This window comes from Lithobates pipiens, unplaced genomic scaffold (genome assembly GCF_037356315.1).
Source record: "Lithobates pipiens isolate NorthernLeopardFrog02 unplaced genomic scaffold, aLitPip1_a1.2 Scaffold_19, whole genome shotgun sequence".
Taxonomy (NCBI): domain Eukaryota; kingdom Metazoa; phylum Chordata; class Amphibia; order Anura; family Ranidae; genus Lithobates; species Lithobates pipiens.
Genome location: NW_027507764.1, coordinates 511,081,134 through 511,106,200, shown reverse-complemented (window position 1 = coordinate 511,106,200; position 25,067 = coordinate 511,081,134). Strand labels below are relative to the sequence as shown.

Here is a 25,067-nt window from a genome sequence, read left to right as displayed (position 1 = left end):
CGGTTTGTTTGACATTGACATTCTGTGACCGGCTGTGATTGAACACAGCCGGTCACGTGTTAAAGAGCCAATTTCATTGGCCCCCACAGAAAACAGCTTGCTATGGGGGCACCCGAGCCGAGCTGCTGCTTTGTGTGTCCATTCAGGCAAGGAGCTGTGGCTCGGCCCTGCCCCTTCTCTCTCCTCATTGGCTAAACTGACAGTCAATGAGAAGGGCAGTCCTGGACAGCCGAGACTCTTGTGCACCATTGCTGGATCAAGATGGGGCCCAGGTAAGTATTAGGGGGGGTGAGGGGGGCTGCTGCACACAGAAAGTTTTTATCTTAATGCATAGAATGATTAAGATAAAAAACCTTTGGACTTTAGAATCACTTTCATAAGTGCGGATTTTTTATTTTTTTTTTAAAGACCTTTAAAAAAAAACACATTAGGAGAACAGATAAATTGCAAGAGTCAAACTACTTTTCTGAATAGAAGAAAGTTTATTAAAATATCATAAAAGCATTGGATAAGATGAAAACAAATCCTAGAAAGAAAGATACAGAACACAACGATTAATGACCTGCCTCGTAGCCCTGTTATACAAGATTGGAGCTCTAAGTTCAGAAGATGAAATCAAGGATTCAAGGAAAAGAAAGCAAGAACAAATCCAACACAAAGGCAATCACAGGAAGAATGAAAGAGTGATACAAACAAATGTTTCACAGCACTGGTTGATATGCATCCTGACATTACAATAGCCCTTCAGAAGAGTTATTTAACCCCTTAAGTGCAAGAGGGGGTTTATAGTAGACATGGGCAACCTGTTAATCCTTAAACTGGGCAATTTCAAGTCCAGAAACGTCCTGCTGACATTGAAAGTTTTAGCTCTTCAACTGCAGGCTCGTTTAAAGAGGGGTCATAGAGAGGAGCACATTGAATTTAGACTTTCTGTGGCTTGTCAAGAAGAGCCATTTAAAGCTAAAATCCAGGCAAGTAGCCAACGCAGTTTTGAAATACATATGGCCTTGTTCACAAGGATATACTACAGCATACTTTCAAGAGAGGATAATGTTTTCCCACACAGGAATGCACAGGTGTTTCATGCAGGCAAGGTGCAGGCAAGGTGCGTGCAACCGCTGTGTCTCATTTGGCATGCATAGGAGTGCCTGAACACTCCACAGATGTTTGGTGCATCCCCGTGCAGGTAAACACAGCCATTTCTTGGGTGTATGCTGTAGTACGCTTGGGTGAATGAGGCCTAACTGTTCAGGCTGTTCAGCCAGCCTTGTGATACAGACATCTCTGCCAGACAGCCAAATCATCAACCCCAAATGCAGCAGCAGCAGCATCACAGCTTGGTAAAGTAAATACCCCCATCCTGCTGACTGGACAGTACAGGAGCAGCAGCAAAGTGATGCGCCATGGTCACACTGCTCACTCTCTCTCCTCCTGCCAGCACAAATGCATTGTATCACAATCTGATTGGCTCACAGTGTTGACTCTCCCAGTCTCAATGAATCTGTAAGGTGGATTACAGGAGGTCGATATCAAGATAAATTGCACATTAGTTGCTTTTTAAATACATTTACTGACTTCCATGAATATATAACTGTATTAACCGGTACTACTATATCTGCCTGAAGTCCAGCTTTTAGCTTGTGTAACAGGACCAGAGCAGTGGAAAAGTCACACAGGCTTGGGCCTTAAGAGCCATGTCTTACTTGCAATTCTATTACTGACAACAACTTGCCAGCAACGTGTTTGCTTTAAAAGGCAGAGAAATACCCATCTGCCCTCAATAAGCCAATGAACAGTGACATTCTGACTGACACTGTAAATTTGGCTAGCAAAGGAGTGACACTGCGGAAGCAAGTTTTTCTTGCTGTACTTTTTAGCAATTCTATAACTAGTGACAACCCACCAGCAACAGTATGGCTGACAGGAATTACAGATATGCCATGGCCCTTAGCAAAATATTAGGGGGTAAAAGATTGTTCATCTTTTGATTTTTCTATATTTTTGTGCTTAAGGCTAAAGTACATAGGTTTCTAGCTATGCACTTGCTGGTCTGATGCTGTTTGCAGGACTCATTGAACTGTACAGGAAGTGCTCCTTCCATGTGCAGTGAAAGGCAATGTCCTGTCCATTTACATCAGCTTGTTCAGTAGCTAGCACACTGTTCATAGAGTAAAATTGGGTCTATAACTAATATTATATCACTTCTGTTAGCCCAGAAACTGTGCATCTGGAATCACAGTGTTAGAGGTGTAGCCAAACATCAATGTACATTTCTGCTGTCAGTCAGGGACCTGCACAGGTTTCTCTAGATCATGCACCCCAGGATCAAACGCAATTTCTACATCATTTCTACATCATATGTAGTTAACCTACAGATGCAGGACCATTTTCTTTTTATGAAAATAAAGGTAACCATTGCTAGGCAACCACAAGGATTTGTTAAAATGTTGAAAAATCTTGGTGTATGATCACAAACCCTTGCAGTGCTTGATTGTGACAAATATGGAGCCAAATCTGGGCCTACCCACTCTAAAGATATGCCTCACAGATATAGATAATTAAGATAACCTCAGATATGGGCTAATCTCAGTAATTAATGTAGAAAGATATATGACTAGATGTCAAACAGCAAGGAAAGAAGATCCATATGGATGATGGCCAGTGGCCACAATGGTGCAGTTATTTGTTTATTGTACAATCACTTTATCTGTGCCTCAATATAGGAGTTTATTACAGTGTAGGTTTATCCATTACATTGAATGTCCAAATCTGTTGCAGTATAGACAAGTCAAGAAGAACTTTTGGTTGGTTTGATCTAAGATCAGCTTAAAGCCTAACTTCACATTTTAATGTCCCTTTAAATAGTTTGTTTGGGCCAATCTGGCCCAAATGAACTATTTACTGAACTAATACAGTATATAACTCTGTGTTCTGGCAGTGGGATGGGGTCTTGCCATCCCACTCTTGAAACAAAACAGAGCCAGGCTAAGCACTGCTCAGCCATTCATGGGAAGCTTTGTATTCTATGGATGAATACAAAGCTTCCTCTCTTTGGATGAGCTAGAGAGACATGCGCATGACATCACATTCTCTGCCTCAGCCAATCAGAGAAAGCTTTATATTCATTCTTAGAATATATAACCTCCTGTGAATGGCTGAGCAGTGCTCAGCCAAAATCTATTTTCTTCCAGGAGAAGAATGGTAAATCCCCATACCACTGCTGGAACACAGAATTGTATACTGTATATAGCTGAGGCTACATACAGTTAATACAGTGTGCCCAGAAAGTGCACCTCTTAGTGCAGTGAATTGTTACTTTGGGCCAGCTTGGCCCAAACAAACTATTTAAAGGGACATTACACATGAAGTTAGGTTTTAGGCTGACTTTAGATTGAATAAACCAAAAGTTATTTTTAACTTGTTTATTCTGCAACAATTTGGACATCCAAGGTAAGGATAAACTTACAATGCATTAAACTCCTCCTATATTGTGGCACAAAGAAAGTGATTTTACAAGAAACAGAAAACGGCACCATTGTGGACATCATACATATAGATCTTCCTTCCTTGCTGTTTGATACCCAAACCCATATCTTTCTACTTTAATTACTAGGATTATTTTGTACTGGGCGTTCAATGGGAAGCCCCTATCCCACTGCCGTAACACAACGCTGTATACTGTATGTAGCTGAGGCTACGCTCCCAAGAAAGCGCTGGTGTGCGAAACATGTAGAGCTTGAATAAGCCCCATCCACTGACACTAAGCATGCCTGGATACCGGCACTCATACTCTACAAGGGTAACTGTAATTCAGGCAGTACTCATATTGTGATATTTAATGCATGTCTATGTTTTAGAAACTTTGTAATAGAACTATGAAATTTAAAAGATCTGGTGGACCCTGGTGCCTACAAAGTTCATGATCTTTCAAGTATTTCAAGTATACATACAGTTAATACAGTGTGCTCAGGAAATGTACCTGTTAGTAAAGTAGATAGTTTGCTTGGGTCAACTTGTCCCAAGTGAACTGTTTAAAGGGACATTAAACATGTACTTAGGTTTTAAATGACAGCTTTATTGTGCAATATAGAGGATCTGCACAAGTGCAGCCAATGATGCGTTGAATATCAATGGGAGAGAATATAAACAACTGAGGAGACTACACCCGCAGTAAGGAGCCAAGAAATTACTGGGGTGGGATGTATTGTTCAGTTAACTTGGGAGGGTTGAGGGGAATGGGCAAGTGGTAGTTTGATTAAAGGTGGAACTGGACTTCAGGCAATGCAACAACAGGAAATAAATATAGGTGAAGACTAAGGCAGGCCAAAGATCATGAGATTTTCTTTCCTGCAACCTTGGGTTATAGGAAAGAAAATTTACAAAATTTACCCATCAACACAGTCAGGGGTAATCCCTCCCAAGGAGCTATTGTGTTCTCTTGGCCAGGGCGGCATGGGCAACTAACCCTACCGAGAGAACACAATGATTATTGTTAGCTGCTATAGCCTCTGGCAATAATCGCATGTAAATATCTGACATGCTGGTTGTACAGTCGATTGATCCAGTCGATTGATGGATCAATTTGTGTATAATCAGCCTGTCCATAGATGATTTAAATCTTGGCCAGTCCCTGCTGAACCAAAATATCTATGGCCGGCTTTAGTCATTAGAGATAAGGGGGTAGAATAATAATATTAGCCTGTAAGGGCACGTTATCATTAACTGACTTTGTAGATTCAGAATACGTTATTAATCCCAATGGGGAAATTATTAGAAAACAAACTCTCTCCATGAATCATCATGGAGAAAATGGAACATAATTATTTATAATATTGGTCCTTGTAGACCAGAGTTGTGAACAACTGATGTTGACTTTCATCATTAATGCAAAGGCAACATGTCTAGACAGGTCCATCCTGAGTGACCTCTATATTACTCTTTGCCCAACCTTCTTTCATGAATAGAAATCCTAAAAACACATGAAGGTTTGGAAGTCACAGATAGAAGGTGTTACCATGAGCTTCTTGTATGCAGAAAAATTTGGCTTAGTGTCCAAGGTTGTCATTTATTGCATGCAGAATTCAAGCCATTGAGAAATACACAGCAACCTACAGGAGTAGTCAAATCACAATACCAAGCTCTCCTATTAACTCCCGAAACAAAAAGAGCAGCAAAAACAAAAATAAATATAGTAAAAATATAAAACTTGCACCGCTCTTTTGGTTATCAGGCAATTGTTTCCCTAAGACACGGCAAAGCAGAATATATAAATAAGATTTATTAAAGGAAGAAGTCTCAGATGCTTTGTTTTTCATACTGATAGCATAATTCTGAGCATCGCCCCTTCGCTCACTGAAGGATGCTTTAGACTACAAAGATCTATAGAAGCCTAATGATATGCAACGTGCCTCAGTTTGTCTATGATTATAGCCAAAGTGTGCCGTACTCCCATCTTCCCAATGCTGCTGAATGTTTTTCCTTCAAGGGCCTCTATTTCATTTTCCATTTTTAACATCCACTCCGTATATCTACTTGCAAAAGAGCCAAAAACACCTCTGTAAAATAATTAGTTAAATCTCTGAAGATTCTGTTCTCCTAATGGCATTCAGCTCTGTAATGAAAGTGCTCCGAGGATTCTTAAAGTGTCCCTCTAGGGTTCCTCTGATCAGCACTAATTGACGCAGTTCTCTGTAATGCGCCCGTCCGTATCCATCTGCCTTATGTTTTTTGATAAGTTGATTGTCACTTCTTTCTTAGGGATCCGTTTGCTGTCTCTTTTGGCCTGCAGAAATAAAACATGAGTTCATAATGAGACAGACAGTAAGATAATTGATGCATTACATAGAAAAAAGGATGCAGATGCAGTTCAGTACATGAGCAGAATTAAGCTGGCCATACATGGATTTAAACTCAACTGGTTCAGTAGGGGCCAATCAAATTTCGATTTATTGGTCGACTTGTGTATAATCAGCCAAAAAATCAGTGCTACTGGCTAAAGCTGGCAACACTGATCATGGTATTCAGATGATAGAGAAAGCTCCCAGCTGTCAAAATAGCTCAGTTGGGAGGATTCCCCCATCCACGCATTCAAGGCTCTTTTTTCTTTTCTATTCAATCCGGTATTTGAAGGAAAAACATTAATCATGTATGGCTAGCCTTTGTAGTTAGCATTGTAGCTTTGCAGTATGGGGGAAATGGCTTCAACTGGTCACTTATATTGGGCAGATGTAAAAAAACAAAACCCTGTACTGTTAATGTACAGTATGATGCAGAAATTATACAGAAGGACTTGTTATAGCTAATCTCACATTTGGAATGTTACATAGTTAGTTACATAGCTAGTCATGTTGAAAAAAAAACACAAGTCCATCTAGTTCACCTTAAAAAAAACTAATAAATAAATAAAATAAAAAATATCATACAATCCCATATACCCAATTCTATACCCACAGTTGATCCAGAGGAAGGCAACCCCCCCCCCCCAGAAAAGCATGTATGTTTTTATACACTAATTATATCAGCTCACATTTGCTGTATTTAAACACTTCCCCAATTGAGTATTGATTCTATAGGTCATCATCAATTCTTAAAAATGTACATTAGAATTGCTATTTGTGGGTTCATGTCTTTCCCACTATAATAACAAAAATATTTTGGCTGGACTTGACTTCTAAGTTGTACCGCCGAGCATATTTGTGGAATTTGCTGAGCTGCAGAACCTACAAAAATCAGTCTCTTCCAACATGTGCCTTTATTTTTTTGTTAATAGGATTGTCCATCACAGTGATGTACCAATGATAAGGTGCATGGCGAAACATTGTGGAGTTAGAGCAAGAAGACTACAAAGCGTGTTGGTATTTGGGCTTTCAGGGTGGCAGGGCCAATATACCAAGGTAATATGGTGCATGCTGGCACTTAAATGTGCCTGCTACTCATTGTATAGTTTTGAAAACAAAATGCTCACAAGTTTGCTTTAATGCATCAATGTGAATTCCTGTAGGTGTGAAGAAAAGAAAAAAATGGAGGAAAATTGGACTCTGAAGGTGCTCTTGAACACAACTCTTCATCTTACTTAATGTTCTGCTTCTGACTCACTGTACTGTATTGGAGAGTCTCTTCAGAGCTCAAGTGACTAAGGCACCTCTGTTCCTTTTTCTGCAGAAGTACATATCTGCAACTCAGTATTTGCGCATGAAGTACAATCATCACAAATTCCCTTAATAAGTCCCATAGCAGCACTGCAGCTTTCAGATATCAATAGTAAAAATATGCCCGTAAAGTGGCATGCACCCGTAAGTGGATGTAGTCTTTAACAAGACAAAGATGCAGGAATCACTGATTAGAAAATGTGTGGACTTCTTTGAAAAAGATCTTTTATTCCTGATGAATGGCCACCATACATGATGTAGCACAAACTATAGCTAGATAAAACAGTACAGAGGAGAATAATGAGAGGTGGTTATTAAAAATAATGTGTATCATTCCAGGTAATTACTGCTAAAACTTCAAACATAGGAGTAAAAAAAGACATCCTATGAAAAGGGCATCAATTCAAAAAATTAATTTAAAAATATTGTTAGGAAGTCTAAAAACATTTCTTTAAATAACATGTTAGCATAAAACACTCCACAAAACTATGCATATATAAAAAGTATATGATAAGTAAAAGGTACACATATTTGATGATGATAATAACAATAAAAAAAAACTAAAAACATATAAATTCATTTTATTGTTCATATCATAGGAGAGTACAAGTCAAACTGATATTTATAAGTTCTACTCATACGGTATGTGTACTGAATGGACAAAGGATTCTAAGAAATGTACTCTCCTATGATATGAATTTAATGTTTTATAATTTTGTTATTAACATTGACTTATTCTAATGAATGCATAATATTATCAGATATTTTATTTCAATTATATGTTCATTTTAAGATATTTTTTTTTTATATTTACTAGCAATTTTTTATTGTATTTATTGAATTGAGACTATTTTCATAAGATAATGGAAGCCCAGGTTCTGAATCTGGGGAAGCGCCTGTCAGCACTGAGAAGACCCTCCATACTAAAGGAGAGCTGAAACGTACCCAGCAGGTGCCAGCAGGGGCCAGCACAGAGGCAGGTGAAGGCAAAGAGGTACAGGCACTAGCAAAGGGAGGACGATTCAGGGCTGGAGCATCCCTATAAGTACGCTCCATTGAGTGACATTGGTGAAACCAGTCAGGGACCAGCACTGCTGGAGCTGTGGGACTCCCCTAGCTACTAGGAGAAGAACTCCTCCAGTGAAAGTGACTAATGTACAAGTGAATGTGAGAGATGGCATCACTAAAGGAGCTAGGGAGGAGGTGGAATCCTTATGGGTAGAGCTCCAAAGGGATGAAGCTAAGGGGAAAATTAAACTGGGAGTATGCTATAGGCTATAGGGAGGAGGGGGATACGGATCTCCTATCACAATTTGGATTAGCAGCAAAGATGGGAAATGTTAACATAATGGGGGATTTTCATTATTCAGACATAGACTGGGCAGAGGGAACCACGCATTCATCTAAGGCTCGCCAGTTCCTAAATGTCTTGCAGGACAATTTCATGGGTCAGATGGTAGATGCACCAACTAGAAATAAAGTGTTAGGCTGGACATCTTCAGGACATTGATGCGACCCAAGAGAGAGATGGCATAAATGTCCCATTGTCGCAGGAGTCGGTCAATGTCGCGGAAGAGTGGGGGGAAGTTGGCCTGATAGAGTGTTGCGTATGAAGGGGTGAGATGTATCCCTAGGTATTTAAGAGAGTTTGAGCACCAGTGGTAGGAGTAGTTTTGCTGTAGGGTGACAAGATCTGAAGGTGGGATGAGTATTGGTAGGGCCTCTGTTTTGCTTGTGTTGATTTTATACCTTGAAAGGAGGCTAAATTCTTTAAGCAAGGCATGGAAACTTGGGAGAGAGGTGTGAGTTCTAGTCAGAATCAATAGAATATCGTCTGCAAACAATGATAGTTTGTATTCGTTATGACACAGGGAAACCCCCCAAATGTCAGGGTGGATGCGTATGGCTGTGGCTAAGGTTTCGAGACAAAGCATAAAAAGTAAAGGGGATAACGGGCATCCCTGTCTGTTACTGTTACTTAGGGAAAAGGAAGGGGTTAAATAGGAAGACAGTTGGACTTGGGAGGAGGGTTGGGAATATAGAGCACGCAGTGCTGCCATAAAGGGGCTGCTGAAACAATAATTGGAAAGTGTGTCCACCCTACCGAGACTCCTTTATCTATTTGAGACTTTGCCAATTCCTGTCCCTATGTCACAGCTCAAAGCCACTCAGAGATCTTTCCTTAACTTTATCTGGCACTATAATGCCCACCGAATAGCTAGCTCGGTGGTATTGGCTCCTAGATCTAGGGGCGGATTGGGGGCCCAAGACCTTATTAAATATTTTTTTGCCTCCCACCTCAAGCTGATTATCACTTGGTCTTCTCGAATGAGATCCAGCATTTGGTCAGAGATGGAAATGAGTATAACTAGACCAATCTACCTCTGTTCTATGATTTGGACAAACTTAGAGACCTCTATGACTGAACTCCGAAGCCTGTGTTTACACCCAATGTTATTCACTGTTTCCATATGGAAGTAGTGCTCACACCAATTCTTCCTCTCTTCTACATGTCCGCCTCTATTAAATGTATTATTCAACCCAGATGTCCCGGATAGCCTTTCTTATACTCGAATGCTCCCATGGACACAAGCAGGAATTTTACAGCTCAGAAATCTTGTACACCCACTTACCCACACACTTTTACCCTTTAACGAACTACAGCGTAAATATCAGATCCCTAAGCATTTATTTTACTCTTATCTCCAATTCAAACATTATTTTTCCTCTAAATCCTCTACCTTGACTTTAGATAAACCTACCTCATTTGAAGTATTATTCTCCCAGGGCCCATACCAAGCCCATCTTATTTCAGATATCTATAGATACCTGCATGAAACTTCTTCACTCACTGACACATTTCACCCCTACATGCAGAAGTGGTCCCAGATTATTAAGCGACCTATCCAACTCCCTCAGTGGCAGAAGATTTGGGAGACCACTTCCAGGTCTTCAAGGTGTGTGGAGCAGAGGGAGACGACCTATAAGATACTACTTTTTTGGTATAGGACCCGGAGATCTTGCATAGATACAATCCTAAGCTTCCCGGATGTGCTGGAGGTGCCGGAGTGATGTCGGCTCCCATTTACACATCTTCTGGGAATGTCCCATGATTCAGCCTTTTTGGTCCTCCATCCAAACTCATCTACAAGAGCTCTTTGAAACTACTCTCCCTCTAGATCCGATCCAATATCTTTTGGGCTTGCCGTCCACCTTTTTTCTCCTGGCAGCAAAGAGGGCAATACCTCTGGGATGGATATCCCTCTCCCCTCCCACCCTTACACAGGTTCTACAAATATTGGAACAAATTTGCAGGATGGAACACATGACTGCAACAGTCCATGATACACTTCCTCAATTTTCCAAGACTTGGGACTCGTGGAATCAGTTGAAGCTTAACCCAGGTGCCGTTTCACTATTCTCCCAGTAATGCACTTTTAAACATAGGTGCTAAATTTTATGGGTTTTTTTTGTCAGCTTGTTCTTTTGGTGATTCCATGGTGCTCCCTCCCTTTCATCCCACTCTCCCCTCTCCCCCCCTAGGCGGGTTCCCCCTGAGGCATCCTGGTTCCTCAGTTTTGATGCCCTGGGGACCCCACTGACACTGGATCCAGAGAGCAACATTTTGTTTTATGTAAAATATTGTTTCTGTTTGTGCTGCATGCCCCTGGGTCCCCCCCCCCCCCTTTCCGCCCTCCCTGGTCTATATACAGTTGAATTATTTTGCTCCTGCGAATTTTGTAGCATTGTAGCGATATATCTATGGTTTTAACATCTGTTATATACCTTTTTCAATCAATATTCTTATAAGATGTACTACATGTTTTGATATCTATTCTCTGTTTTCTGTTTGTATCCTTTTTCTTTGAAAAATTTAATAAAAAATACAATTAAAAAAATAAATAAATAAATAAAATGTTACTGGATCTACTGATGTCAGGAAGATCCTTCTCACAGGCGTCCGAGCGGCGTAAGTCGCAGGAGATCTTTTGCGCAGTTTCAAGAGCGTTACAGCGATTAGCGGTGCGCGGGTGCGCGCGCGGCCGTTAGACGCAATTGGCGCCAATAGCGCTATTTAAACTGGATCCATGCTTCACTGCCTTGCTGCCTGATCAACAGCGTTCCCGTGCTTCCTGGTAACCTGTATCTGAACCTGAACCTGCATCCGTATCCTGATCCGTATTGAACCCGGCCTGTTCCCGACTCTGCTGTTTGCTGCCTGCCCCCCCGACTTTGGCTTTGTACCCGACTACTCTTCTGGATTCCGTTTCTGTACCTGATCTGCCCGCCTGTGCCTAACCTGGACTGTAATACCATCCGTCAACTGTAAGTTGCTTGTTCTCCGCTGTTGTACTACAGGACACCTCCCAGTCTTCCACCATACCCGGCTGCTACTCCCTCTGCGCTTCTTGCCTTCTACCTCTTGCTGCAGACTACTGGACTCTTCCCACTTCCCGCAGTATCCCGTTTGCACCTGCATCTGCGTTGGACTACAGAACCCCTCCCGTTGTTCGCTGTACCCTGCGATCACTTGCATCCCGTTGCCGGACTACAGGAATCCTTCTGCTGTCTGCTGAACCTTACCTCACCTTTGCCTGCATTCCGATACTGGACTACAATACACCTCCACCATCAACGGTCTGCCGCTTCTTACATCTACCATCCAGTCAGGCACTTGTGCCCCTCTGTGCTCCTGAGCCCCTGTCATCACTACCAGGGTCTCTCGAGTCAGAGGTCTACGAGAAGCCACTCCCTGCACTCCGGGCTCTGCCTTAAGGTACGTGACAGTATCAGGCAGCCATGTCTGAGCCCACGTAGGGAGATTCGGCTATGGATGATTTATGCCGTCATCTTGCTGGACTTACCCAGGCTGTTAAATCTCTACAAGAAGGCTATTCTCGGTTGGAAGAGCGTGTCCAGGTCTTATCTACCACAGGCCCTACCGTGCCAGGAACTTCTTCTGCGCCATCAGTGGTTATGATGCCCCCTGAACCCAAGGTCCCAACTCCGGAGAGGTTTTCGGGAAATCGCAGCAAGTATAGAGCTTTTCGCAATGCCTGTGAACTATTTTTTGCACTTCAACCCAGAACTTTCTCTCTTGAATCCACTAAGGTGGGTTTTGTCATCTCCCTCCTACTGGGTGAGCCCCAGGCATGGGCCCACCGCCTTTTGGAGCAAAAGGATACATGCCTTAACAACCTGAATACCTTTTTCCAAGCAATGGGTTTGCTCTATGAGGATCCTCAACAAGCGGCCACTGCGGAAGCAGCCTTATATTCTCTTCAGCAAGGCCGTAGAGCGGCAGAGGACTATGCGTCCGAATTCCGGCGCTGGAGTTCCGACACTACCTGGAACGATGCCGCTTTGCGATACCAGTTTCGCATGGGACTCTCTGAACCTTTAAAAGATGAACTGGCCCGGGTTGGTGTCCCAGCAACTCTTGAAGCCCTTATCAATCTCTCCATCCAGATTGACAGACGCCTGAGAGAACGGAGAGCAGAACGCACTGCCGGGCCGTCCCGACCAGTCTGGATGTTACCCCGTGTCCCAAACCCCCCTGCACATCCTGCTGCTGACACTCTTGAACCCATGCAACTGGGCTTACTTAGACCAACTCTCACCACCGAGGAACGACAACGCCGGCAGCTCAACAATCTGTGTCTTTACTGTGGGGAACCCGGACACTACGTGAGATCCTGTCCTGCCAAATTCCGTAAGCATTCTTCTGTGTCTTCTCCTGTTTTACCTGCTGTGCCTAGTAATGCTACTCACCTGGCCGTTCCCGTTTCTCTTCAGCTTCCCAGAGGGAACATTCAAGTCGCCGCGATAGTTGATTCTGGAGCGTGCAGTGGATTTATGGACTTATCGTTTGCCCGAAAGTTCCAAGTGCCCTTACGGCCCAGGGCGAAGGGATTGTCTGTACACCTTGCCGATGGATCAGCTATCAAATCTGGGCCGGTGACACAAGAGACACTTCCTTTGACTGCCACTATTTCCGGTAACCATCAGGAACAACTCTGCCTGGACATTATTGAATCTCCCCTTTTCCCTATCATACTGGGTATGCCCTGGCTTCGGGCACACAACCCGCAAATTGACTGGTCCACCGGAAACATTTACTTTTTCTCTCCCTATTGTCGCCAGCACTGCCTCCAAGAAGCAATTAAGGTCTCACCCCATTTAATGTGTATGGAGACCGATGTTGAGACTCACCAGTGTGTTCCTGAGGCCTACCATAGCTTCTTGGACGTGTTCAGCAAGAAGGGGGCAGAAACACTTCCCCCTCATAGACCCTATGATTTTCGGATTGAGGTCCTCCCCGGAGCCGAAATCCCTTTCGGGAGGATATTCCCCTTAACGGAAGTGGAACTGGAGACTCTCAGGACTTACATTGATGACAATCTGAAAAAGGGGTTCATACGTCCTTCTACTTCCCCAGCAGGGGCAGGAATCTTTTTTGTAGAAAAAAAGGACCATTCTCTCCGCCCTTGTGTTGACTATCGGGACTTAAATAAGGTTACAGTCAAAAACCGGTACCCATTGCCTTTGGTGCCCGAATTATTCCAGCGCCTTGGATCAGCTGTTATCTTCACAAAACTGGATCTTCGCGGAGCCTATAATTTGGTCCTTATCCGAAGCGGGGATGAATGGAAGACTGCCTTCCGTACCCGCTTCGGACACTTTGAATATCTCGTAATGCCCTTTGGGCTATGCAACGCTCCTGCGACTTTCCAGCATTTTGTGAATGATATCTTTAGAGACTATCTCGACCTGTTTGTCATAGTGTACCTGGACGACATTTTGATTTTCTCCCCCTCTCTGCCCGCTCACAGGGAACACGTTAAAAAAGTTCTCACTCGGCTTTGTCAACACGGCTTGTACGCGAAACCTGAGAAGTGCGAGTTTGAACGTCGCAGCATTCAGTTTCTGGGGCTGATTATTTCGGTGGATGGAATCAAGATGGACCCGCAAAAAGTTTCGGCCATCCTGGACTGGCCAGCCCCTACTGATAAGAGAGGAATTCAACATTTTGTGGGGTTTGCGAATTTTTATCGTAAATTCATCAAGGGTTTTTCTACGATCATCGCCCCAAACACAAGATTAACTAGACAAGGTATCAAGTTCCAGTGGACTCCGGAGGCACAGGCTGCATTTTCCTCCCTTAAAGAGCAGTTTGTGTCAGCATCTGTCCTGAAGCACCCTAATTCTGCGCTACCCTACATCCTCGAGGTGGATGTATCTGAAATTGCAGTGGGGGCAGTCCTCTCTCAGAGACAGGGCTCCAAGGCCTTATTGCATCCGGTGGCGTTCTTCTCACGTAAGTTGTCTGAAGCGGAGAGGAATTATGATGTCGGGGACAGGGAGCTACTCGCTATCAAAGCTGCACTTGAGGAATGGCGCTATCTCCTGGAGGGAGCAGCTCATCCCATTCTGGTATACACTGACCACAAGAACTTAGAGTATTTGAAGACTGCTAAGAGGCTGAAGCCGCGTCAGGCCAGATGGGCACTTTTCTTTACAAGATTTTCCTTCCACATTACCTATAGGCCCGGATCGAAAAACACCAAACCCGACGCGCTATCTCGGATGTTCAGCGAACCCGAAGTTCTTCAATCCACAGATACCATCCTTGCACCCGGAAATTTTCTTATGCTCCAGAAAGATCTTTTATCCCAACTCCAGCAAGCTTCATCTTCAGCTTAGCACCCATCAAACACCACCCTACACTCTAGCAATGATTTGTTATGGCATGAAAATAAAATCTATGTGCCCCAACAACTACGGGTTGCTGTTCTCAAATCTTGCCACGACCACAAACTGGCCGGCCACTTCGGGGTACACAAGACCGCCGAACTTCTCCAACGCACCTTCTGGTGGCCTCAGCTGCTAAGAGACTGTAAGCTTTATGTAGAATCTTGCATCACCTGTACCCAGAACAAGGGTAGCAAGACCAAAGCCTGGGGGTTGCTGAAGCCACTCCCCATTCCGGAAAGACCTTGGAGAATGATTTCCATAGACTTTATTGTAGAGTTACCACCGTCAGAAGGCTATACCACTATCCTTGTGGTGGTTGACAGATTTTCCAAAATGGCTCACTTTCTGCCCATGAAGGGTACACCTTCTGCCCCTGAGACCGCAAGGATCTTCATTAAGGAGAATGTAAGGCTCCACGGTATACCTGCGAACATTGTTTCCGATCGTCATCAAAATTTTGGAGAGCTTTGTGTAAGTCCCTGAAAATTGACCTTTCGTTCTCTTCTGCCTAATATCCCCAGACCAATGGCCAGACTGAGCGAACTAACCAGACCCTTGAACAATATTTGCGTTGTTATTCTTCTTTTTCGCAAGACGATTGGGTATCCCTTTTACCACTTGCCGAGTTCGCCTACAATAATTCTGTTCATTCTGCAACTAATCAGTCTCCCTTCTTCGCGAACTATGGTTTTCACCCTCAGTTCTTATCAGCCAACATCCTAGAATGTACGGTTCCAGCGGCTCAAGAAACTTTGAACTTTTTCTGCACCAATAACAAGTTGCTTCAAGAGACCATGGCAAGGACCCAAGAACGCAACAAGGCGGTTTTTGACAAAAAGAGGAGAGGGGAGCTCGATCTAAAACCCGGAGATTTAGTTTGGCTGTCTACTCTGAATTTGAAATTAACATGTCCATCTAGAAAACTGGGCCCAAGATTTGTGGGTCCCTTCCCAATCACCAGGAAAATTAATAATGTGGCTTATGAACTAAAATTACCGGAATCTCTGCGTATTCACCCAGTGTTTCATGTGTCCCTTTTAAAACCTTTTAAAACCTTCAATCCAGGATCCCTTCACTGATCGGAACGTGGGTCCTCCTGAACCTGTGCTTATTAATGGTGAGGAGGAATTTGAAGTAGAAGCGATTTTAGATTGCAGAAAGAGACGCAACCAGGTCCAATATCTGGTGAAGTGGAAGGGGTATGGTCCAGAAGAAAACTCCTGGGAACCAGAGACTGGTATCCACGCCAAGAGGTTGGTTCTGGCATTCAAAAGATCTCACCCAGGTAAGATGTCCCAGTTGGGCACCGGAGGCTGCCCATTGGAGGAGGGCAATGTCAGGAAGATCCTTCTCACAGGCGTCCGAGCGGCGTAAGTCGCAGGAGATCTTTTGCGCAGTTTCAAGAGTGTTACCGCGATCAGCGGTGCGCGCGTGCCCCTTTGACGCAATTGGCGCCAATAGCGCTATTTAAACTGGATCCATGCTTCACTGCCTTGCTGCCTGATCAACAGCGTTCCCGTGCTTCCTGGTAACCTGTATCTGAACCTGAACCTGCATCCGTATCCTGATCCGTATTGAACCCGGCCTGTTCCCGACTCTGCTGTTTGCTGCCTGCCCCCCCGACTTTGGCTTTGTACCCGACTACTCTTCTACAATTGCTTCAAGAGACCATGGCAAGGACCCAAGAACGCAACAAGGCGGTTTTTGACAAAAAGAGGAGAGGGGAGCTCGATCTAAAACCCGGAGATTTAGTTTGGCTGTCTACCCTGAATTTGAAATTAACATGTCCATCTAGAAAACTGGGCCCAAGATTTGTGGGTCCCTTCCCAATCACCAGGAAAATTAATAATGTGGCTTATGAACTAAAATTACCGGAATCGCTGCGTATTCACCCAGTGTTTCATGTGTCCCTTTTAAAACCTTCAATCCAGGATCCCTTCACTGATCGGAACGTGGGTCCTCCTGAACCTGTGCTTATTAATGGTGAGGAGGAATTTGAAGTAGAAGCGATTTTAGATTGCAGAAAGAGACGCAACCAGGTCCAATATCTGGTGAAGTGGAAGGGGTATGGTCCAGAAGAAAACTCCTGGGAACCAGAGACTGGTATCCACGCCAAGAGGTTGGTTCTGGCATTCAAAAGATCTCACCCAGGTAAGATGTCCCAGTTGGGCATCCGGAGGCTGCCCATTGGAGGAGGGCAATGTCAGGAAGATCCTTCTCACAGGCGTCCGAGCGGCGTAAGTCGCAGGAGATCTTTTGCGCAGTTTCAAGAGCATTACCGCGATCAGCGGTGCGCGCGTGTGCGCGCGGCTGTTTGACGCAATTGGCGCCAATAGCGCTATTTAAACTGGATTCATGCTTCACTGCCTTGCTGCCTGATCAACAGCGTTTCCGTGCTTCCTGGTAACCTGTATCTGAACCTGAACCTGCATCCGTATCCTGATCCGTATTGAACCCGGCCTGTTCCCGACTCTGCTGTTTGCTGCCTGCCCCCCCCGACTTTGGCTTTGTACCCGACTACTCTTCTGGATTCCGTTTCTGTACCTGATCTGCCCGCCTGTGCCTGACCTGGACTGTAATACCATCCGTCAACTGTAAGTTGCTTGTTCTCCACTGTTGTACTACAGGACACCTCCCAGTCTTCCACCATACCCGGCTGCTACTCCCTCTGCGCTTCTTGCCTTCTACCTCTTGCTGCAGACTACTGGACTCTTCCCACTTCCCGCAGTATCCCGTTTGCACCTGCATCCGCTGTCGGACTACAGAACCCCTCCCGTTGTTCGCTGTACCCTGCGATCACTTGCATCCCGTTGCCGGACTACAGGAATCCTTCTGCTGTCTGCTGAACCTTACCTCACCTTTGCCTGCATTCCGATACTGAACTACAATACACCTCCACCATCAACGGTCTGCCGCTTCTTACATCTACCATCCAGTCAGGCACTTGTGCCCCTCTGTGCTCCTGAGCCCCTGTCATCACTACCAGGGTCTCTCGAGTCAGAGGTCTACGAGAAGCCACTCCCTGCACTCCGGACTCTGCCTTAAGGTACGTGACAACTGATTACCAACAATACAGACCTGAACACGGATGTGGAAATACGGGGCAATTTACGAAACAGCGATCACAGGTCAATTGCCTTCAGTATAAATCACACAAATAGGAAACATAAGGGGAATACAAAGACACTGAATTTCAAAAGAGACAACTCCCCTGAACTATGAACCTTGTTAGAAGGCATAAATTGGGATAAAATCTTAGGAACAAAGAACACGGAGGAGAGATGGGTTTGCTTTAAGAGCATATTAAATAAGGATGTTAGCCAATGCATCCCATTGGGTAATAAATTTAAAAGAGTAAACAAAAGTCTTGGATGGCTTAACTCCAATGGAAAAATGCATATAAAAGCAAAGGAGAAGGCCTTCAAAAAATACTAGGTTGAGGGATCAGCATTCAGACTTTATAAGGAATGCAACAAGAAATGTAAGGGTGCAATTAGGGTGGCTAAAGACACATAGCAGAGGAAAGCAAAAAAAATCCCAAGAACAGGACAGATCATATTGGCCCCATAAAGAATGAGGAAGGTCATCCAGTTACAAAGAATGGGTAGATGGTGAAGGTATTGAATTTATTCTTGTCAGTCTTCATGAGGAAACGGGGGGCTTCAGTAACCAAATCTGCAGTGTTTAGCCTCATGCCACATCACAAGAAGCACCTCCATGGTTAACAGAGGACAGAATTAAAATTAGACTTGGGAAACTTAACATTAATAAATCACCGGGACCAGATGGCTTGCACCCGAGGGTACTTAGGCAACTCAAGTAACTGCCAGACTATTGTTCCTAATTTTTACTGACAGTCAACTGACTGGAATGGTACCAGCTGATTGGAGAAAAGCCAATGTAGCACCAATATTTAAAAAGGGCTCAAAATACATCCCTAGGAATTACAGACCAGTTAGCCTAACATCAATAGTATGCAAGCTATTGGAGGGGATGATAAGGGACTATATGCATGATTTTAGTAATAAGAACGGTATCATGAGCAGTAATCAGCATGGATTCATGAAGAATTGTTCTTGCCAAACCAATCTATTAACCTTCTATGAGGAGGTGAGTTGCCATCTAGATAAAGGAAGGCCCGTAGGCGTGATGTATCTTGATTTTGCAAAAGTATTTGACACAATTCCCCAGAAACGTTTACTGTACAAAATAAGGTCTGATGGCATAGACCATAGGGTGAGTACATGAATTGAAAACTAGCTACAAGGGCGAGTTCAGAGGGTGGTGATAAATGAGGAGTAATCGGAATGGTCAGGGGTGGGTAGTGGGGTCGACCCGGGGTTCTGTGCTGGGACCAATCCTATTTAAATTTGTTCATAAACGACTTAGAGGATGGGGTAAACAGTTCAATCTCTGTATTTGCAGACGATACTAAGCTAATCAGGGCAATAACTTCTCCGCAGGATGTGGAAACCTTGCAAGAAGATCTGAACATATTAATGAGGTGGGTAACTACATGGCAAATGAGGTTTAATGTAGAAAATTTTAAAATAATGCATTTGGGTGGCAAAAAATATGAATGCAATCTATACACTGGGGGGAGAACCTCTGGGGGAAGCTAGGATGACCTGGGGGTCCTAGTAGATGATAGCCTCGGCAATGGCATGCAATGCCAAGCTGCTGCTAACAAAGCAAACAGAATATTGGCATGCATTAAAAAGGGGATCAACTCCAGAGATAAAATGATAATTCTCCCACTCTAAAAGTCTCTGGTCTGGCCGCACCTGGAGTATGCTGTTCAGTTCTGGGCACCAGTCCTCAGGAAGGATGTACTGGAAATGGAGTGAGTACAAAGAAGGGCAACAAAGCTAATAAAGGGTCTGGAGGATGTTAGTTATGAGGAAAGGTTGCGAGCACTAAACTTATGCTCTCTGGAGAAGAGACACTTGAGAGGGGATATGATTTAAATTTACAAATACCGTACTGGTGACCCCACAATAGGGTTAAAACTTTTTTGCAGAAGGGAGTTCAACAAGACTTGTGGCCACTCAATAAAATTAGAAGAAAAGAGGTTTGATCTTAAACTATGTAGAGGGTTCTTTACTGTAAGAGTGTCAAGGATGTGGAATTCCCTTCCACAGGCGGTGGTATCGCAGGGGAGCATCGATAGTTTCAAAAAACTATTAGATAAGCACCTGAATGACCACAACATATAGGGATATACAATGGAATACTGACATATAATTGCACAAATAGGTTGAACTTGATGGACTTTTTCAACCTCACCTACTATGTAACTACAGTATGTAACTATGTAATACTTTTTCTTTAACATTCGATCTGTAATTACCTGAAATTGCTCATATTATTCCAATATTCTCTTTTGTATTTTTTTTTTCTAATCTCGCTACAGTATACTCTGCACTGTGCATTTGAAGAATCTAGGCAAATCTTTTAACATGGGTTCCTTTGAAACATGTTCACATCAATGCATTTTGTGCCTCCACGTTTTTGGAAAGGGTTGGGGACTTTTTTCATGCAAAATGCAGCGTTTTGCATGTAATAGAAGTCAATGGACCCACATCCAAAATGCAAGTACCGTGTTTTTTCCGCAAGTTTGCCGCGATTTGCGTTTTGCATTTTTGTTTTCTTTTTTTTTTTTACACTGTATATAGCTGGTTGCTAAGCAACCACACTGTAAAAAAAAACACAAAACGCGGTAAAAAACACGTGTCCAAAAATGCGGCAAGCACTGCAAAACAAAAAGCACTGCAGAAATGCTCAAAAACAACATGCATAGATGTGAATCAAGCCTTAAAGAATGTATCTACTTATGGTTGTCTCTGCCACCTTATGGGCTTTTTTTGACAATTCATATCTGTATTATCTGTATTATCTGACTATACTGATCTTCCGAAAGGGAACTTGGATGGGAACGTGGATTGGGCATTCCAGAGCAGTGAGTGAGGCCTTCACACCAACAAGTGAGTGAGGCCTTCACACCAACTGCATGGAGACAAATGCCTATCTCCGGTTGGACACACCATTCATTTGGTTGCCCAAACCGACCTAGATGTGAATCATTTCATGGCAACTTTTCTTTAAAGTACTATATCCTCTTAATTTTTACAAACCCTGGATCATAAGGAATCACCTGTCTTCCCTAACATCTCTTTTTTGTTATTGTGTGCTATTCATGTTCTTAGAATGAAAGCACTGGGACTTAATTAGTTGAGTTTAACACAGTGGGGGTTATTTACTAAAGGCAAAGACACTTTGCACTGCAAGTGCACTTGGAAGTAAAGTCACTGTAGATCCAAGGCGGAAATGGAAGGAAAATAAAAAAACAGCATTTTAGCTTGCACATAATTGGATGATAAAATCAGCAGAGCTTCCCCTCATTTTAAATCTACCCCTTAGATTTAGAGTGACTGCCCTCCCAAATGCACTTTAAGTGCACTTGCAGTGCAAATTTGCTTTTCGTAAATAACCCCCAGTATGTCATTGTTTTTTGTAATAATTTTTGAGATGCCATACCACATAAGCATTATTTATTGGTCTATCCTTCAAGGCGTTTAGTCTCTTCATTTTTCTCTACATAGCCTTATTCCTGACTTCTGTACATTCACTTGCCTAGTAAAATGACTAATATCCAATAAAGCCATTGATGTCCCCAAAATGTCAGTTGGAGCCCACAAAAAAGATACATAGTTACATAGATGGTAATGTTGAATAAAGACATCAGTCCATCAAGTTCAACCTGAGTGTGCTTCTGTGTGTGTGTGTGTCATTGTGTTTGCTAAGAAACACATCTAAACGTTTTTTTGAATTTATGTATACTCCGCCGCTGACTCCACTAACTGTGTAAGGGAGTTCTACATCCTTACCTTTCTAACATTAAAGAACCCCTTACACAGTTTAGGATTGAACCCCTTCTTGTCTAACTCCATTGTATGGCTGTGTGTCTTTTTAGGTTAAATAGTTTCCTACCACTGCTTATTTCACCATTTAAAGATTTGTATATTGTAATTAAATACCCTCTTAGGCTCGGTTCACACAGGGGCGACTTGTCCAGGCGACTTAGCCGCCTGACAAGTCGCGCCCCATTCTGTACTACGGAACCGTTCTAATAGGAGCGACTCAAGTCGCTCTGACTTAGAAAAAAGGTTCCTGTACTACTTTTGCGGCGACTTCGGGCGACTTGCATTGACTTCTATACAGAAGTCGTTTTGCAAGTCGCCGCTGAGGTCGTGGCAGGTCGCGGCGCTGCAAGTCGTGCCGCCTACTGTGTGAACCGAGCCTTAAGCGTCCCTTCTCCAGGGAGAATACGTTTAATGCTTGAAGTTGTTTCTTATAACCGAGGTCCTCCATCCCCCTTATCTGCTTTGTTGCCCTTCTCTGGGCTCTCTCCCTTCAAGGACATCCTTCTTGAGGACTGGTGACCAGAATTGAATGTCATACGTAATATATAGACGGACCAGAGTTTTATAAAATTGTAAAATGGTAGAATTATAGTTTTATTTTTTAAGTAAATATCCTTTTTAATGCATGATATTAGTCTGCTGGTTTTATTTGCTACAGTTTAGCATTGCATGCTATTGTTATCTACTGTCATCTACCGTGTTTCCCCGAAAGTAAGACAGTGTCTTACTTTCTTTTTATCCCCAAAAGCCCCACTATGTCTTACTTTCGGGGTATGTCTTATATTGGAAAAAAATTGTCGAATTTTTTGTTTTAACCATAAAATTAACATTTATTAACAACCTGAACAGTATTGTATTCACCACAAAACAGTTTTATAAAAGGAAGTGCCAAGAATGTCTTGTTACAACATTGCATAACATGTAAAACAATGAAAAATGGTAAGAACGAACAGTGGAATACTGGAGGATAAAACAGATTTATGTGTGATACAGTACCACCTGCTGTATTTAATCCAGTGTGACACCTGCTGATACCCACTGGGTTACATACAGCAGATGATACCCCAGTATGCCAGTGTGTATGTTTTACTGATGTATGATTAATACTGTGTGCATTACCGTATTTTAAGTAGGAGGCGGCAGTGACAAGTGCAGGGGACGGCGCGGTGACGTATGGAGAGGGGGGCGGCTCAGGCGTGGGCAGGAGGCGGCGCTCATTAAGATCAGAGGGAAATGGCAGACACGGCGACGTATGGAGAGGGGGGCGGTGCGGACGTGGGCAGGAGGCGGCGCGCAGCTAGATGAGAGGGAGGCGGCAATACCCCCGTGTTTCCCCGAAAGTAAGACATATGTCTTACTTTCGGGGTACGGCTTATATTAGCCGACCCCTCTGAAACTCCCGATACGTCTTACAATCGGGGGTGTCTTACTATCGGGGAAACACGGTACTAGGAGTCCCCCCCCTAGCGAGTAACTTGCATTCACATTTTTAGCTCCCAAGTACATCAAACTTCATCTGCCATTTAGCTGCCAACCTCTCTTTTTATCTAGGTCTTTTTGTAAAGTAACAATATTCCAAGGGGTATAGATAGAGTGCCGAAACATATAATGAAATCACGTGAGGCATCATCCCAAGAGTGTAGATCATACACCATTTGGGATGGGCCGAACGGACCCCCGATCGTTTTGCACCAGAACTTCCGAACAGCGCGAAAGTTCGGACCCAAATAATGAACCCCAATAAAATCAAAAGTGCCCATTTTGAAGGCGTATATGCGTAATTGGGCATACAATGGTTATACGGGTCAGGGTCCTGCCCTGGTGGACATGTATCAATAGAAATAAAGTTTGTGGAAAAATGTCATTTTTAAATGAGCAGTGATTTTTTGACTTTTAAAGTGAACGGCTAAAAATGAAAAGTCTACTGCCACGTACACACGACCAGTTTTCCCGTCGGTATAAACTCTGAAGGTTTTTCCAAAAGAGTTCTGCTGAAACTGTCTTGCGTACACATGAATGATCACACCAAAGTCCGATTGTTAAGAACGCGGTAACGTACAACACGTACAACAGGACTAGAAAAAGGAAGTTCAATAGCCAGTAGCCAATGCTTGCTTCAGAGCATGTGTCGTTTTTGGTCCGTCGGAACAGCATACAGACAAGCAGTTTTCCCAATAGGAATTGGTTCCATCGGAAATATATAAAACATGTTCTATTTCTAGGTCCATCAGAATTTTCGTTAAAAAAAAGTCAGATGAGGCATACACACGATCTGAATATACCTGTAAAGTGGCAGATCTGTACCATGTCTAGAATCTGCTGCAGTAATAATTGCATTTATAAAGGCCAAAAAATTGACATTTTCCCTGCAAGCTGTCTTTATTTTGTGTATGATGAGGCCACAATGTAGTGCACTGGGAAAAAGATTAGAGATTTTTACGTAACGTGTGCATAAACATTGGTCTTTGGGTGTCGGTGGCGCCTTCCCATCCTATAGAGGTACTCTTGATAAAAGCAAGAATTGGCCATGCTGTAAAAAATTACAATGATATTCACCTGTCAAACAGGTATAAAAAAATTGGTCTTTGTGTGTCGGTGGCACCTTTCCACCGTAACCTTATAGAGGTACTCTTGATGAAAGCAAGAATTGGCCTTTCTGTAAAAAAATTGCAATGATATACACCTGTCAAATAGGTGCAAAAAAATTACTCTGTGTGTTGGAGGCACCTTTCCACTGTACCCCTATAGAGGTGCTCTATAGGCAAAAAAATTGCAATGATATGCACCTGTCAATCAGGTACTGAAAAATTGGTCTTTGGGTGTTAATTGTGCCCATGAAACCTATACAAAAAACATTCTTCCAGATGAAATGATTGCAAAACTTCAAAGCTAGGCAGCCTCGAAGTCCTGCAGAGATTCCACATCCCAAAAAGACCTAATCAGTGACATCGGCATCAGGGGCTTCATTGATGGTAATCCAGGACTGATTAATTTCTATAAAAGTCAAATGGTCTATGATCAGTAACGAAACCTCCTGCAGCACTGAATGCCCGTTCTGAAAGCACACTGGATGCAGGGCAGCCCAACAACTCAATAGCATACTGGCAAGTTCTGGCCAGTGGTTTATTCTCTTAAACCAGTAAGCCAATGGATTGTCATCTGTAAAGCTCTCCATCTCTGTTCTGGCCCCGACTTAATCGTCTACCATGTGATGCACACGCTGCCGATGGGATGTTGAAGC

At 43.3% G+C, this 25,067-nt stretch overlaps 1 protein-coding gene across 1 annotated transcript in view; it reads right to left on the bottom strand.

The window, feature by feature from the left end:
• Window positions 1-462: 462 nt before the first annotated feature.
• The window catches only part of BAALC (BAALC binder of MAP3K1 and KLF4), a 160,737-nt gene continuing 136,132 nt past the window's right edge, over window positions 463-25,067 (bottom strand). Inside the window, exon 3 of the mRNA XM_077493140.1 lies at window positions 463-5,782. Coding sequence (XP_077349266.1) covers window positions 5,672-5,782 — 111 coding nt within the window. The 3' untranslated portion in view covers window positions 463-5,671. The remainder of the gene's footprint in view (window positions 5,783-25,067) is intronic.